This window comes from Macrotis lagotis, chromosome 4 (genome assembly GCF_037893015.1).
Source record: "Macrotis lagotis isolate mMagLag1 chromosome 4, bilby.v1.9.chrom.fasta, whole genome shotgun sequence".
NCBI classification, from domain to species: Eukaryota; Metazoa; Chordata; class Mammalia; order Peramelemorphia; family Peramelidae; genus Macrotis; species Macrotis lagotis.
This window is the reverse complement of record NC_133661.1, coordinates 110930278-110947303: the sequence shown is the minus strand read 5'-3', so window position 1 is coordinate 110947303 and position 17026 is coordinate 110930278. Positions and strand designations below refer to the sequence as shown.

The 17026-nt window shown below is 32.9% G+C and overlaps 2 protein-coding genes across 2 annotated transcripts in view; both read right to left on the bottom strand.

The window, feature by feature from the left end:
- Positions 1-17026, bottom strand: part of LOC141521319 (cilia- and flagella-associated protein 43-like) — a 288518-nt gene that overhangs the window by 179634 nt on the left and 91858 nt on the right. The window lies entirely within an intron of this gene.
- The window catches only part of LOC141520459 (cilia- and flagella-associated protein 43-like), a 45500-nt gene that overhangs the window by 4203 nt on the left and 24271 nt on the right, over positions 1-17026 (bottom strand). The window contains exons 3-4 of the mRNA XM_074232089.1: positions 1235-1365; positions 795-942 (exon numbers count right to left, since the gene is read on the bottom strand). Coding sequence (XP_074088190.1) covers positions 795-942; positions 1235-1311 — 225 coding nt within the window. The 5' untranslated portion in view covers positions 1312-1365. The remainder of the gene's footprint in view (positions 1-794; positions 943-1234; positions 1366-17026) is intronic.

Below are 17026 nucleotides of genomic sequence, written 5' to 3'. Positions count from 1 at the left end.
CAGAACCAAAGACAGAAGGGTCTTCAAACCCATCTAGTTCAACCTCATCATTTCAAAGATTAGAAAACTGAAGCCCAGAGAGAGATTAAAATAACTTTTCAAAGGTCATACTAATAATACAAGTAAGGGACCTAATACTATATATAATGCGTAATCTAATATATGCCTTTAATGATGGTCATATCTACAGTGATGTTCTATTCTATATTTTATAGATTTAGGAGTTGGGAGAAGATAAAGGGGTTGAAAGAATAGATAATGATGCTTTAACTTTGTATAAAAATATGATACTTCCCATATGTTATAAGATATAAAGTTATATATGTTTTTAAATACACATAAATTAGGAAATAAGAAGAGGGACTTTTTATATAATAATTAGAAGCAAATAACCATGTTCTCAGCTCTATTCTGGTTGACTTCTGGTCATTTTTTTTCCAAAGTACCATATATGCTCTATATAAAGAGATATTTAAAATACCATCTTCATATTATATTTCATTATCTTTAGATTTTTTTTCCCAACAAGTATGAATTTAAAGTTCAATTCTTCTTTGCTATAATTTTTGTTTAGATTTAGTACTTTTAATAAGTGTAGGAAGGATCAAAAATATCATCTCAATAGGTACAAGGGGAAAGGATTTATATGTGTTATGAATCATTAAATCACGAGTGAAAGGAAGAATGCAGTTAAGAAAAGGAAACAAAAATCATGGTTACTTAAATAACAATACTAAAAATAATTATAGGATTGTGAGATTTTTATTTTTTAAAAAGCTGTGTAGAAACTCAACTGTATATTCAGGGAGTGATTCCGAAAAGATCTTGGTATCTTTCAGGTGAATTATATATAAATTTTGCTCTAAAATGTTGTTTTCTAGAAATGGTAAAGACATCTGAAAATATTCAGTAACTTTGTGAACTAGAGGACCTGATAGACTCCTGTGGGTTGAAACAGAATGAACAACAATACAGAGTATTATAAAATGATGTCAAAAGCAGTTTACATTTCATATATTTTCTCTTAAAGAAAATTTTCTAATGAATTAAAATTTAATTTTTCATAGTTTTACTTCAGTTTTAATGTAAATTATAAAATATTTAAATTTAATAAAATTTATATTAATTTTAGAAAAATAATAAACATATTCTATTTGCTTCTATATACTTTTCTATTTTCTTTTCAATGAAAGTTAAATACTGTACAAATGATATCTTCTCAGCTTATGCTTACTTCCATTTCAGACAAACAAATGCACCATCTTCTTTACCATTCACTATTATAGATTTCCCATCATATGAAAATACCATTGACTGAATTCCTTTTCCCTGGTAAGAATGGCATAGTATCCGAGCAAATGGTTCCTGAATAATTTAAGAAACAACATAAAGAATGCATAAAGGTTGCTGTTTTGTTAGAAGGCTTTACTAAATCAGATTATACATGCTTTATTTTGAGGTAAATTGGTTATTAACAAAACAGATGATTGTTAACATTTTAATAAGAAAATATAAATATTTACAAACAAGTCATTTGTAGTTCTAGAAAACCTATAGTTTATTTCATAAGTAGAAAAAGAGACATGAAAAAATTAAATAACTGGTTCGAAGTTATACTTTATCACTGAACAAATGAGGACTTCAAGTCAGGATGCCTTGTTCTATTGATTAAACTATATTGTTATTAAGAAAGGAATTTGATATTTATAGCAAGTCTTTTTTGTAATAGCAATGAATTAGAAATTGAGAAGATATCCATCAACTGGAGAATAGCTGAAGTGGTATATGCACGTAATGATATACTATTATTCTATAAGAAATCATGAGTAGGTAGATTTCAAAAAAAAAAAAACCTGGACTTACACAAACTGATACTAAGTGAAGTGTGCAGAACTAGGAGAACATTGTACATAGTAACAGCAACATTGTATGATGATCACCTATGAGAGACAGCTCTTTTCAGCAGCTCAATGATTAAAGACAATTGTAAAAGACTTGTGCTTGTGATGGAAAATATTCACAGAAGACTTCTGGAGTGGATACAAGATGACAATGTGGAGCTAGAATGCTCCTGGAGCTTTCCCCTACACAACATTAAATGAAGGTTCTATACAGACATTAAAGCTATGGATCCCTCTCCCCCCACAAAAAAAGAACAAAACACGTTTTCAACTGTAAACATCATGGAGGATCTTCAAGAAAGGTCGGTCTCTTCAGGGGAAAGGAGGCTGTAAAGGCCAGCTAGGCAAGAGAGAGGGAAAATCAGTAGGAGGCTTTTAGACATAGTGCAACCTTAGTCCCAGCAGCTAGATAGCAGGCCAGCAGTCTCATCCCTAGACAAAGTCTGAGCCCTGGGAATATTGGGTAAAAGATAGGACTGAGTTGGGGACAAAGCTCTGCATATACAGGGCCTAGATAAATCTCTGCTTTAGGCAACTCCTGGGCTGCATAGGCATTCTTTTTTTTTTTTTTTTTTTTTTTTTAGGTTTTTGGCAAGGCAAATGGGGTTAAGTGGCTTGCCCAAGGAGGTAATTATTAAGTATCTGAGGCCGGATTTGAACTCAGATACTCCTGACTCCAGGGCTTGTGCTCTATTCACTGAGCCACCTATCCACCCCATGCATAGGCATTCTTGACCAGTGATAAACCAGAGATCAGAGCCCAAGTCCTTGCACAAAAAGCTCAGCACTATATACCCACAGAATTTAAAAACCAAAGAAGAGCTGAAGATAAAAATAAAAAAAGAAATGAGAACCATACAGGAAAATTATGAAAACTTGACCAAAGAAATAAACTCCTTTGAAAGTAAAAATAACCAACTGGAAAAAAGAATGTAATGCTTCAAAAAATAACACTGACAAACTGGAAAAGAAATGCAACTCATCTAAGCCCAAATCAACCAACTCGAAAAGGAATATAATTCATCAAAAAGTAAAATTAACTAATTGGAAAAGGACACAGAAAAGGTAACTGAAGAAAATAAAATTCTTAAAATTAGAATTGGACAAATAGAAACTAATGAATTTATGGGAAACCAAGATTCCATCAAACAAAAGCACAAGACTGAAAAAATTAAAGAAAATATAAAAGGGGGCGGCTAGGTGGCATAGTAGATAAAGCACTGGCCGTGGAGTCAGGAGAACCTGGGTTCAAATCCGGTCTCAGACACTTAATAATTACCTAGCTGTGTGGCCTTGGCAAGCCAGTTAACTCCATTTGCCTTGCAAAAAAGCAAAAAGAAAATGTAAAAGAAAAGGAAAAACAAATGACCTGGAAAATTGATCCAGGATAGATAATTTATGAATTATTGGCCTACTAGAAAACTCATATCCAAAAAAGAGCCTAGAAAATATTTTTCAGGAAACTATCAGTGTAAACTGTCCCAATATACTAGATCAAGAAGACAAAATAGTTCTTGAAAGACAATACACAGAGCACCTTCAGAAAAAGACCTCAGGATAAAAACTCCAAGAACTATTATAGTCAAATTCTAGAATTCTCATATAAAGGAGAAAATACTACAAGCAGTCATAAAGAAACAATTTAAATATAAATGATGCACAATCAGAATTATCCAGAATTTATCAGCTTCATCATTAAAGAATCAGAGAATCTGGAATATGATATTTTGGAGGGCAAAGTACCTTGGATTACAACCAAGAATTTACTACCCTGCAAAATTTGGCATAGTCTGTCTGGGGCAGGGTGGGGAAGACAGATATTCAATGAAATAGAGGACTTCTAAAATTTCCTGATAAAAAGACCAGTACTGACCAGGGAATTCATTCAATCTACAAATAGAAGACTCAAGCATGTATAAGAAGGTAAATGAAAAGGGGAAAAAAACCTAAATGTTAGTCAAGAACATTAAATTGTATAAAATTTAATTTGTATACAATCCCCTACCAGGGAAGATAATACTTGTAACTCTTGAGAATTGTATTTCTCTTAGTGTTGTTAAGGAGTTGAATAAAGTTGAAGAGATTGTACTTAGAGAATATGGGTATGGGTTGGTTCTTTTCCTTCTATCAAAGACCAAAATGATATCACTATATGTGAGACAAATTACAGCGTGTCAGACTGTGACTGATCAGAACAATACAAGCTCAGAATGCTCTACCACAGGTCATGCACAAATAGTCCAGGTGAAAAGCTGGGTTATTTATTCTTAACTTATGCATTTAATCTTTCCTTTGAACCTTGCCCATAGAGCTTAGCACTTACTCTGATGAGGGCATATAGTAGTGGGATTCAGCCAATGTGTGCCAATTTGGCAGAACCAATACCCAATTTTTTGAGTTTGGCAAACTGGTTGTTAAAATGGCACTTATAATCAAGATTCTCTCTAAGGTGGGTGCCTAGGTAGTTGCCCAGTGTGGAAATCAAAAATTTACATTCCTTACTCTTTTTTAATGTTCATCTGTGTAACAGTATTTTCTAAGAGCCCATAGTAATATTTATTTATAGGTGAAAAAAATTGATGTACCTCTGTTTGTAATATTTATTTAATCAGTTATTAGAACTCATTATACCTTTGATGAAATACTTCATTTTTATTCCCTCGTTTTTGTTACTTCAGTAAACAAACAAATAACAAAGAGAAAAAGTGCCAAACAGCCAGGCAGTGACAAGCTGTCATTTGTTTCCACTTTATGTTACACCCCAAATTCCCCCAAGATAAGTGCGCTGGTGTTCCCTGAATGGTGAAACCAGTAGAAACCTGGAACACAATGTACCAATAGAAATATAGATTTCAAGGGTTATCTTATTACCCATTTCAGAATTTATGGAAGAAGAAGAAAAACAGAATAGGTAGAATCAGTTTTAATTCTGCATATGTTCCGACAATGGCTGTTGTGGTCTTGTGGCTGCTTTCACTCCATAAGGATAAGTTTGCTTACTGTGAATTAATATAGTAATCTAGTTTTGTGTACCTCTTTTATTGTTGTTATTTGGGTATTAAATATGTGAGGTATTAAATTACCTTTCAGTATATCTTTTTGTATACTTAAAATGGTCATTAGAGCAGAGAACCAGTTGTTAATTTATTTGAATCCCACCACTTGGGGGCATCTTATGCTGGGCAGTTTTATCTGCCATAAAGCCATACCTTACAATCAATTGTAAAGTTCTTAAGAGAGACCTTCATTGTCCCAGTACTTAGAGGCTTTATACTTAAATCAGAAGTTTAAACTTTACTAGATACTTAGAGGTTGGTAGTACCATGAGGGTGGGAACCTACTTGAAAGACTACTTGAACATAAAGAATTTAGGAAGTGATCTTATCTTAATCCATTCGTTAGTTAGCAAGGGTTGCTAATCTGGTCAGGGTGCTAAAGGGACAGTGAGAGAATATGCACTCTATTCTTTGGTTGGGGAAGGATATAGAACTATGGTTGGAGTACTATAGAGATGGAGGGAGAGAGTATACTTAAAGGGACTGACATGAAAACATCATGAAAATATTTTGCTTAGCTTGACTCCATGGCTACAGTTGGAAGGAGTATTCTGGGGAGAAGGGGTATAAATGGTTCATGAAATGATTTGGTTTTTCATGATGCTTTGACTCATGAGGATTGTGTATCCATGGAGGGTACTTGAAAAGGGGATAAGGTATAAAGTGATTATAATTTGATGTGATCATGACTCTTGAGAAGTATATTATTAATGAGAACAGAAGAGGGGAGGGTACTTAGTGACTATGAGGCAATGCTGCTTATCAATCAATCAAATAATCAAATCAATCCATCAGCCTTTGAGGATAGTATTTCTATTTGGTCAAATAAAAGTAGTATATTTTGATAAAGGGGATGTAAGTGCAAGACAGGGTTAAAACAACAAATACATACAAAGGACTATTCTAGGAGAAGACTAGGCATCAGAGGATAAATCACAGGTGAAGAGGGAAAGGAGGGAGGGTGTGAACACTGAGTAAATACTATTCAATAGATTTGACCTAGAGGAAAGGAGGGAGGGGAAGGGAAAGAAAAGGGAAGAAGGGTCTGATAAAAAGGAAAGGCAAAGGTATAAGTGAAAATAAATGTAAAATTGAAAATTCAATAGAAAAGTTAAAGGAGAAAGGGAACAAAATATTAGTGAGGAAGAATAAGAGAAAATGAAAGAGAAAAGTACAAATAGGGAAAGATAGTATGGAGGATAATACAGAATTAGTAGTCTTAACTGTAAATGTGAATGGGATGAAATCTTCCATAAAATGAAAACAGATAGTAGAACGGATTAAAAACCAAAATGCTGCAATATGTTGTATACAAGAAATACATTTGAAGCAGAAAGATACACATATGGTAAAGATAAAAGGTTGGAACAAAATATATTATGTTTCCTGATCTCAGACAAAGGAAAGCAAAAATAGATTTCATTAAAAGTGATAAGGAAAGAAACCGTTTCTTCTTAAAAGGCACCATAAGCAATGAAGTTATATCATTATTAAACATATATGTAGCTAGCATAGCATTCAATTCCTAGAGGAGAAACTGAATGAACTACAAGGAGAGATAGACAGCAAAACTATAATAGTAGGGGACTTCAATCTCCTTTTCTCAGAACTAGATAATCTATCCACAAAATAAACAAGAAGAAAGTTGAGAAAATGAATAAAATCTGAGAAAACTTAGATATGATAGAGCTTCTGGAGAAAATTGAATGGGGATAGAAAAGATTATATCTTTTTTCTGTAGTACATGGCACCTATAACAAAACTGACCATGTACATGGGCATAAAAACCTTACAATCAAATGCAGAAAGAAGAAAAATGAATGCATATTTTTCAGATCCTGGTGCAATAACAATTACCTGTAATAAAGGGTCATGAAAAGATAAACCAAAAATTAATTGAAAACTAAATAACTTAATTTCAAAGAATGAGTGGGGATCAGACAACAAGTCATAGAAATAATCATTTCAACCAAGAAAATAACAATGAGACAGCATACCAAATTTTGTGGGATGCAGCCAAAGCAGTTTTTAGGGGGAGTTATTTTATCTCTAAATGCTTATATGAATAAAATAGAGAAAGAAGAGAGCAATGAATTGAACATACAACTAAAAAAATCTAGAAAAAGATCAAATTTAAGATGCCCAATTAAATGCTAAATTAGAAATTCTGAAACTCAAAGGAGAGATTAATAAAATTGAAAGCAAGAAAACCAGTGAACTAATAAATAAAACTAAGAGTTAGTTGTGAAAAAAAATAGAATAAATAAAACTTTGGTTAATCTGATTTTAAAAAAGAGAGAAGAATACCAAATTACGAGTATCAAAAATGAAAAGTGTAAACTCACCACTAATGAGGAGGAAGTTAAAGAGATAATTCTGAGCTTTTTTGCCTATCTGTATGCCAATAAATTTGATAACCTGAATGAAATAGATGAATATTTATAAAAATACAAACTACCAGATTAATATTAGAGGAAATAAAATACTTAAATAATCCCATTCCTGAAAAAAAGTAATTGCAGAATCCATCAATAAATTCCCTAAGAAAAAGTGTCCAGGTTCAGATGGATTTATAAGCCAATTCTACCAAATATTTAAGGAACAAATAATTCCAATTCCACATATACTATTTAAAAAAATAAGGAGTTCTACCAAATTCCTTTTATGTCATCAATATGATGCTGATTCCTAAACAGAAAGAGTCAGACAAAGAAAATTAAAGAATAATCTCTCTAATGAACATTGATGCAAAAATCTTAAAATAAAAAAATTTAACGAAGAGATTAATTACATCAAGTTATTCCTAGGAAAACACATCATGATCAGGTAGGTAAGGAATATTATTAGGTAAAGGAATATTAGGAAATATTTAACATAATTCACATATCAATAACAAAACCAAGAGAAATCATGATCATCTCAATAGATGCTGAAAAAGTCTTTGACAAAATACAACATTCATTCCTATTAAAAATTCTAAAGGGTATAGAAATAAATGGAGTTTTTCTTAAAATAATGAGTATCTATCTAAAATCATTAACAAATATTATATGCAATAGAGATAAGCTAGGAGTATTTCCAGTAAGATCAGAGGATGAAACAAAGATGCTCACTGTCATCATTATTTTTCTATTAGAAATGTTTACTTTAGTAATGAGAGAAGAAAAAGAAATTGAAGAAATTAGAACTGGTAATGAAGAAGGAAAACTTTCATTCTTTGCAGATGATATGATGGTAAACTTAAAGAACCCTACAAAATCATCTTAAAAAAACTACTTGAAAGGGGTGGCTAGGTAGCATAATGGATAGAGCACCAGCCCAGGAGTCAGGAGTACCTGTGTTCAAATCCAGCCTCAGGCACTTAATAATTACCTAGCTGTGAGGCCTTGGGCAAGTCACTTAACCCCATTGCCTTGCAAAAACTAAAAAACAAAACAAAACAAAACAAAAACTACTTGAAACAATTAACAAATTCAGCAAAGTAGCAGGATATAAAATAAACTCTCTTAAATCTTCAGTGTTTCTCTATATGAACAACAAAGCCCAAGGGCAAGAGATAGAAAGTGAAATTCCTAGGGCAGCTAGGTGGTAGTGGATAGAGCATGGACCCTGAAGTCCAGAGTAACTGAGTTCAAATCTGGCCTCAGACACTTAATAATTACCTAGCTGTGTGGCCTTGAGCAAGCCACTTTAATCCCATTTGCCTTGCAAAAACCTAAAAAAAAAAAAAAGTAATTCCATTTAAAGAAACTGTAGCTAACAAAGTACTTGGGAATCTATTTCCCAAGACAATCCTAGAAACTGTATAAAGGCAATTACAAAACACTCTTCCCACAAATAAAAAGAGATACAAACAATTGGAAAAACTCAATTGCTCTATAATAAAAATGATAATTCTACTCAAATTAAATTACTTATTTAGTGCCATACCAACCAAACTATTTTATAGAGCTAGAAAAAGTAGTAACAAAATTCAACTGGAGCAACAAAGGGTGAAGAATAGCAAAGGAACTGATGAAAAAAAATTTAGGGGTGGCTAGGTGGCACAGTGGATAGAGCACTGGCCCTGGAGTCAGGAGTACCTGAGTTAAAATCCATTCTCAGACACTTAATAATTACCTAGCTGTGTGGCCTTGAGCAAGCCACTTAACCTCATTGCCTTGCAAAAAAACTAAAAAAACCAAAACATTTTAAAGGAAAGAGGCCTAGCTTTACCAGATCTAAGACTATGCTATATAGCAGCAATCATCAGAACTGCCTGGTACTGGTTAAGAAATAGTGTAATGGATCAGTAGATTAGGATAGGCACAAAAGAAACAATAGTAAAAGACTATTTCTATTACTTGACAACTCCAAAGACATTAAAATTAACTTTTAGGATAAGAACTTATTATTCGATAAAAATTATTGGAAAAACTAGATGTACGACAAAAACTAGATGTAGACCCACATAATCACACCCTATGCCAAAATAAGGTCAAAATGGGTACAGAATTTAGATATAAAGGGTGAAACCATAGACTAATTAACAAATCAAGAAATACTGAAATGTCAGATCAATGGAAAGGGGAGAAAATTATGAACAAACAAGAAAGAATACATTATAAATTGCAAAATAAATGATAACACTAATAAAATCAATGTTGCCTAGATTAGAAGGGAAACAGAAAACTGGGAAACAATTTTCATAGCTAGGGAGTCTGATAAAGGTTTCATTTTTAAAATCAAATCCAAAAGATTACAAGTTCTCCAACTGATAAATGGTCAAAGGATATGAACAGGCAGTTTTCAAACAAAGAAATCACAGCTATATATAATCATATGAAAATGCTACAAATTATTACTATTAGAAAAATGCAAATTAAAATAACTATATGGTATTATATTGGAGAGGTTGTGGAAAGTTTGGGACATTGATGCACTGTTGGTAGAGTTGTGAACCAATCCAACTATTCTTGAGAGGCTTATGCCCAAAGAGCAATAAAACTGATCATTAACACTGAACCCAGCAATACCAATACTAGGCTCATATCTAGAAGAATTCATGAAAAATGGGAAAAGTTCACATGTTCCAAAATATTCATAGTAATTCTTTTTTTGTAGTGGCAAAGAATTGGAAATTGAGGGGATGCTCATCAAAGGAAATGATTGAACAAATTAAGATATATGAATGATATATGGATTAGTACTCTTTGATAAGAAACAATGAGTAGTCAGATTTTAGGGAAGCATGGAAATAATTATAGGAACTGATGCTGAGGGAAGGGAGTAAAACCAAGAGAACATTGTACACATCAACAAGAACATTGTGATGGATATAGCCCCTCTCAGTAATTCAGAGACCTAGGACAACCCTATTAGACCTATGGACTATGCTAACCCCATCCAAAGAAAACAAAACAAAACAAAACAAAACAAAATAAAAGAACTACAGAATCTGAACACTATGTTCACTTTTGAAAAATTTCTCTCATGGTTTTCTTTCTTTTCCTTGGTCCTAATTCTTCATACAGAAAGTGTAAATAATATATAAACATGTTAAATGCAAATGTACATATGCAGTGTTCCCTAGACTGTTTGCCATTGAGGGGAGGGGAATAGGAAGGGTGGGTTGGAAGATGAGGGCCTGCTTTAGGGCAACTGCAGTGTGGAAAGGAAGATTGCTTGCTTCCATAGGGAGGGAGGAGGAAAGGAAGGGAAGAAGAAAAATGTGGAACTCAAAACCTTAAAAAAATGAATGATGAAAGCTATCTTCACATGTAATTGGAAAAAAAAACTAAAATTAAGAAAAAAAGAGAAGCAATTTGACATAGAGGAAATAGAAGTGGTCTGTGAATCATCAGAATCAGGTTTATGTCTTTCTTCTGCCATTAAATCATTTTTCTTGGTTCTCTTCCCTCTTTATGTCTCCTTCAGTAATCCAATTTTTTCTTAGGCTTCAGTTACAACCACTATATGAAAACCTCTCAAGTCTATAACCTCCATCTCTATCCATACCCCAGAGCAGTCCCATATATCTGACTACCTGACAGCTACCTCATCAAGACTTCAAACCTAACATAGTCAAAATTGAAGCTATCTTCCCCTCATCTTTTGCCCATTGAAGTAGCTTCTCTATATCTTTGATACCACTTCTCTGTATCAAAGACATCTCTATCCTGCAAATCATCTTGACTTGAGACTATCCTTGACTCCTTTTTCTCACTCGGTCATCTAATCCATTCTGCTCTGAATATTTCTTGAGGATATTCTCTTCCTTTCTACACTGCAATTGCCCTAATGCAGGCCCTCATCTCCTTTTAACTAAAAAATTATATTTCTAATTGATCTTACTATCTCAAATCTAAGTGCCCCATACCATTGCTCTAATAATTTACCTAAGAAACCAATAGGATTGTCACTTCTCTACTTGAAACCTTTTAGTGGATCTTTGTTTGCAGAATAAAACATAAATGTATGATTCTACTATTGAAAACCTGCCACAATTCATCCTCTTACTATTCTCCACCATGTATTCCATGTTCAAGACAAACTTACTGTCTCTTGATCTTACCCTGCTTTCTCTCATTTACATATTTTCCTCTACTGTTTATATAGATCTTTTGTCTGTTGTAGTTCTTCCCTACTTTCAAGGTTCAGCTCAGATGCTAATTCTTCCATGAAATCTGTTCTATCTTGACCCAGATGAAAGCAAGAATGTCTTTAATTTATCACAGTTTATATTCATAATACCTGGATCATTCCTTTGAATTCATCTTTCTATCATAGTTGCTTATGTACAAACAAGTACCTTGAGGGAAGGATGTATGTCATGGCAAGCTTTATATTGTCAGCAGCTAGCATGCTGACATATTGTAAATACTTAATTAAGAGCTCAGCTATTGAAATGAGACTTAGGTACATCATTTAGAATCTCTGAACCTGATTTATCCTGTGTAACATGGGTACAATAAAACTTGCTCTACCTCTTGGGTTGATATGAGAAAAGTGCTTTGCACAATGTGCAAAACATGAACTTCAAAAATCTTACTCTAAAAGAATAAATAGTTTAGAATAGGGATCCCCAAACTCTTAAAATAAGGACTTATTTTTTATTTTCCTCCTTGAAAACAGGGACATCTTAGTGTTTCTAATCTATTGGTATTAGTTTTGAGATCCTCCAGGTAAGACTTTATTATTTGAATATATTAGATATATATTAGTTAAAGTGTATGGTTTGGGGAAAATAATAAAAGAAGGAAACCTCCATGTCATGTGAGCAATGCAATGACAGGCTAGATTTTTTTCTCCAATCTTTGTGAACTCTTAAACTTCTCCAAAAGAAACTATGCAGCAAAAATAAAGCAGTTTCAGCTATTTCCATGCTCTAAGACATTCAGAATCTAAAAGAAAGTTTAGAAAAAGTCCTCCAAAGAGCTGCTTCTAAGTGACCTGGAGCTCACTTAGCACTTCTTCCCATGTTATTAGTAGCAAAGCTACACTACCAGACCCAAAGATGTGACACAGGCTTATATTAAAACCTACTCCCACAACTGCTCCCCCGGTCCTCTTTCCAGTACTGTAGAGCCACTAGTTATAGGCTGAAGAAGTTTATTTGGGCCTCAACTGCCAGCTTTTCTATAGGCCTTCTGAAACAAAAGCCTGCAAGGGGACCACAACCCAGAAATACTGGTGCCAGATAAAGCAAGCTCTGCCAGTGGGAGGGGGAAACAGAGTCTGAAATATCTGGGCTGTACCAGACCACAAAGCTGAGGAACAGAGAGACTGGGACAAGTCACTAAGACAAGGCAATGTATACCTGGGGAAATAATGTAACACTGTCACACCAGAGGGAAGAAACCTTCATTTAGGGCTACTTCTCACCACCCAGAGGCAGTTGGGGCAGAGAGTAGGAAAACCAAAAATGCCTCATATGGGAGGAGGATGAAACATTTTGAGATCTAGTCCCCAAGGAAACCACAATAAGAGGGAAAGGAACAAGGAAATAAATGACAGAAAATTAAGGAGAAATAAAGCCTGAAATTATCAAAAATCTCAGGAAGAAGAAACCTTGAAAATTTTGAACATTAAGGATAAATCAACAGGAAAAACAATAATTAGAAGGAAATAAGACTTCCAGATCCAGTAAGAGTGGAAGCATTTGAATAAATACTGAAAAACAATGGAAAAGATCCAACATTTGAGGATACAGAAAACTATTCCATTTGAAGATTACATAGAGCCACATGATACAGTTCCCAAATGGTTTAAAAAAGAATTGTGCAGGACTTTCACAACAAAAATAATGAACAGAATAGAAAAATTTAAATCTGCAGTGGAAAGCCTCACCAGAGAAACAATAGAACTAAAGGAAAAGAGGAAAAGAATTTTTAAAAATGTAGTATTAGGGGCAGCTAGGTGGTGCAGTGGATAGAGCACGGGCCCTGGAGTCCTCAGATATTTAATAAATGCCTAGCTGTATGACCTTGGGTAAGTCACTTAACCCCACTGCCTTAAATAAAAATACTAAAAAAGTAGTACCATTAAAAATTGATCATATAGTAATTTATAGTTATATGCATTTATAGTTAAATGTAGAAAACAGAAATATTAAATGTATCCTTTTCAGATAATAATACACTAAAATTATTTTTAATGAGGGACTATGGAAACACAAACTAAAAATTAGAAACCAAATAATCTAATTTTAAAGAATGAGTGGTCATAAATAGACAAGTCATTAAAACAATAACTAATTTAAAAGAGAATGATGAGACAAATATACCTAAACCTATGGGATACAGCAAAACTACAATCAGAGATAATTTTTTATCTCTGAATGCTCACATCAATAAAAGAGAGAAAGAGATTAATAAATTAGATGTATAATTAAAAAACTAGAAACAATAAATTTAAAATTCCCATTAAAACATGACATTAGAAATACTTATACTATTAATTATACATATATAATGATAAGAAATACTTATTAAAGGAGGGATTAATAAAATTGAATCTAAGAAAAACCATTGAATATATACATAGAACTAGGAGTTGGCTTTATGAAAAATATAATAGAAATTGGTTAATATGATTTTTAAAGGGTTTTTTTTGCAAGGCAAATGGGGTTAAGTGGCTTGCATAAGGCCACAGAGCCAGGTAATTATTAAGTATCTGAGACCGGATTTGAACCCAGGTACTCCTGACTCCAGGGCTGGTGCTTTATCCATTGTGCCACCTAGCTGCCCCAATATGATTTTTTTTAAAGAGAAACCAAATTGCAAACAATTATTAGGAGTTATTTTGCCCAATTATATGTCAATAAATATAACAATGTCCAAATTAATAGAAGAGGAAATAGAATAACTGAATAAACCTATTTTAGCAAAAAAAAAAGTTGAATATCGGCTATAATGAACTTCCTAAAAAAAAGCATCAGAACCAGCTGGATTCTTGTGAATTCTATAAATTCTATGAAAAATTTAAAGCTCAACTAATTCCAATAATAAATAAATTATTTGAAATAATAAGCAAAAGAGTCCTACCAATTTCCTTTTTATGAAACAAATATGGTGCAGGAAGACAAAATCAGAGAAAAGTATAGACCAAGTTCACTAATCAATATGGATGCACAAATCCTAAATAATAATCTATCTAGGAAACTACCACAATATATCACAGAGATATTGTGGTGGAATTTAAATAAATTAACAGCTGGTTCTCTTGCCCTAATGACTATTTTAAGTTTACAGAAAGATATACTGAAAGGTAGTTTAATATTTCATGCATTTCATACTCAAGAACAATAAAAAGGTACACAAAACTAAATTATGTTTTATATATATGTATGTTATACATGTGTTATATATATAAAATATATTATATATAATATATATATATTATATATATATATATATATATATATATATATATATATATATATATATGACAGTAAGCAAATGTATCCTTATGGAGTGAAAGCAGTCACATAACCAACTACAGCAACCAATGATAGAACTTTTGCAGAACCAAAACTTATTCTACCTACTTTCTTTTTTTTCTTCTATTTCCATGACTTCCAAAATGGGTATTAAGATAACCCTTGAAATCTTTATTTCTATTGGTACATTGTGATACAGCTTCCTATTGGTTTCACTCTTCAGAAAACATCGCCACATACATAATATATCAGGGGAATTTGGGTTCTAACATAAAATGGAAACAAATGACAGCTTGCCACCCCTGGTTGTTTGATACTTTTTCTCTTTACATTGTATATTTGTTTACTGAAGTAACAAAAAAGGTCATTAAAATGTAGTATTTCATCAAAGGATAGTGAGTTTTAAGAAATGAATAAATATTGCAAGCATAGTTCATCCATTTTTTTCACCTATGGATGGAATGAACATTGCTATGGGTGCTTGGAAAACACTGTTGCACAAATGGTCAAAGGATATGTAGAGGTAATTTACAGATGAGAAAATCAAAGCTATCCATAGTCATATGAAAAATTGCTCCAAATCATTACTGATTAGAGAAATACAAATTAAAGCATCTCTGAGGCACCACATCACACCTCTCAGATTGGTCAATATGATCAGAAAGGACAATGATCAATCTTGGAAGGGATGTGGGAAGACTGGGACACTAATGCATTGTTGGTGGAGCTGTGAACTGATGCACCCTTTCTAGAGAGCAATTTGGAATTATGCTCAAAGGGCAATAAAAATGTGCATACCCTTTGATCCAGTACTACCCACTACTGTGTCTGTACTCTGAAGAGATCATGAAAAAGGGTAAAAACATCACTCATACAAAAATATTCATAGCAACTCTGTTTGTGGTGGCAAAAATTGGAAATCGAGTGAATATCTAGCAATTGGAGAATGTCTGAACAAATTATGGTAGATGTATGTGTTCAATTAGAAACCAGGAGGGATGGGAATTCAGGGAAGCCTGGAAAGACTTGCATGAACTGATGCTGAGCAAGATGAGCAGAACCAGAAGAACACTGTACACCATAACAGCAACATGGGGTTAACAATCACCCTTAATGGATTTGCTCAGTTCATCAGTGCAATAATCAGGGACAATTTTAGGGTATCTTCAATGGAGAATACCATCTGTATCCAAAAAAAAGAATTGTGGAGTTTAAACAAAGACCAAAGTCTATTGCCTTTAATTTTTTTAAAAAAATTGTCTTATGCATTATGTAAGTTTGCTATCTCTTATATTTTGTTTTTTCCTTAGGGATATGATTTTTCTCTCTCAACACATTCAATTTTGATCAATGTATAGCATGGAAACAATGTAAAGACTATCAGACTGCCTTCTGTGGGGGGGTGAGGGGAGGGAAGCCATATTGGGGGAAAAAACTGTAAAATTAAAAAAAATAATTAAAAGAAAATAAAGAAAACACTGTTGCACATTGAATGTTAAAAAAGAGTAAGGAATGTAAAATTTATGATTTCCACATTGGGTGACTGCCCAGGCACCCACCTTAGAGAGAATCCTAATTACAATGACCAGTTTAACAACCTTGCTGAACTCATCATAAAATTAGGTGTCAGTAGAATGGTTGTAAACTGGCTGAATCCCACCACTGCAAAGATTATACATTGTAATCAAATGGGATTTATACAAGGAATACAGATTTAACATAATGAAAACTATTAACATAATTGATCATATCAATAAGAAAAGGAACAAAAATCACATGATTATTTCATAGGTTCAGAAAAATCTTTTGACATTCCTATTACAAACATTTGACAGCATAGATATAAATGGATTTTTTCCTTAATGTGATAAGTATCTTCCTAAAACCATCAACAATATTATCTGTAATAAGAATAAGCTAGAAGCCTTTCCAGTAACATTGGGAGTGAAACGAGGAAGTCCATTACTACCAGTAATTTTCAATATTAGAAATGTTAGAAATAAGAAAAAAAGGAAATTGAAGGAATTAGAATGGGCAGACAATATGATGATATACTTGGAAAATCCTAGAGAGTCAACTAAAAAGCTAGTTGAACAATTTTAGGAAAGTAGCAGGTCATATAATCAACTCCCATAAAGCATCATATTTCT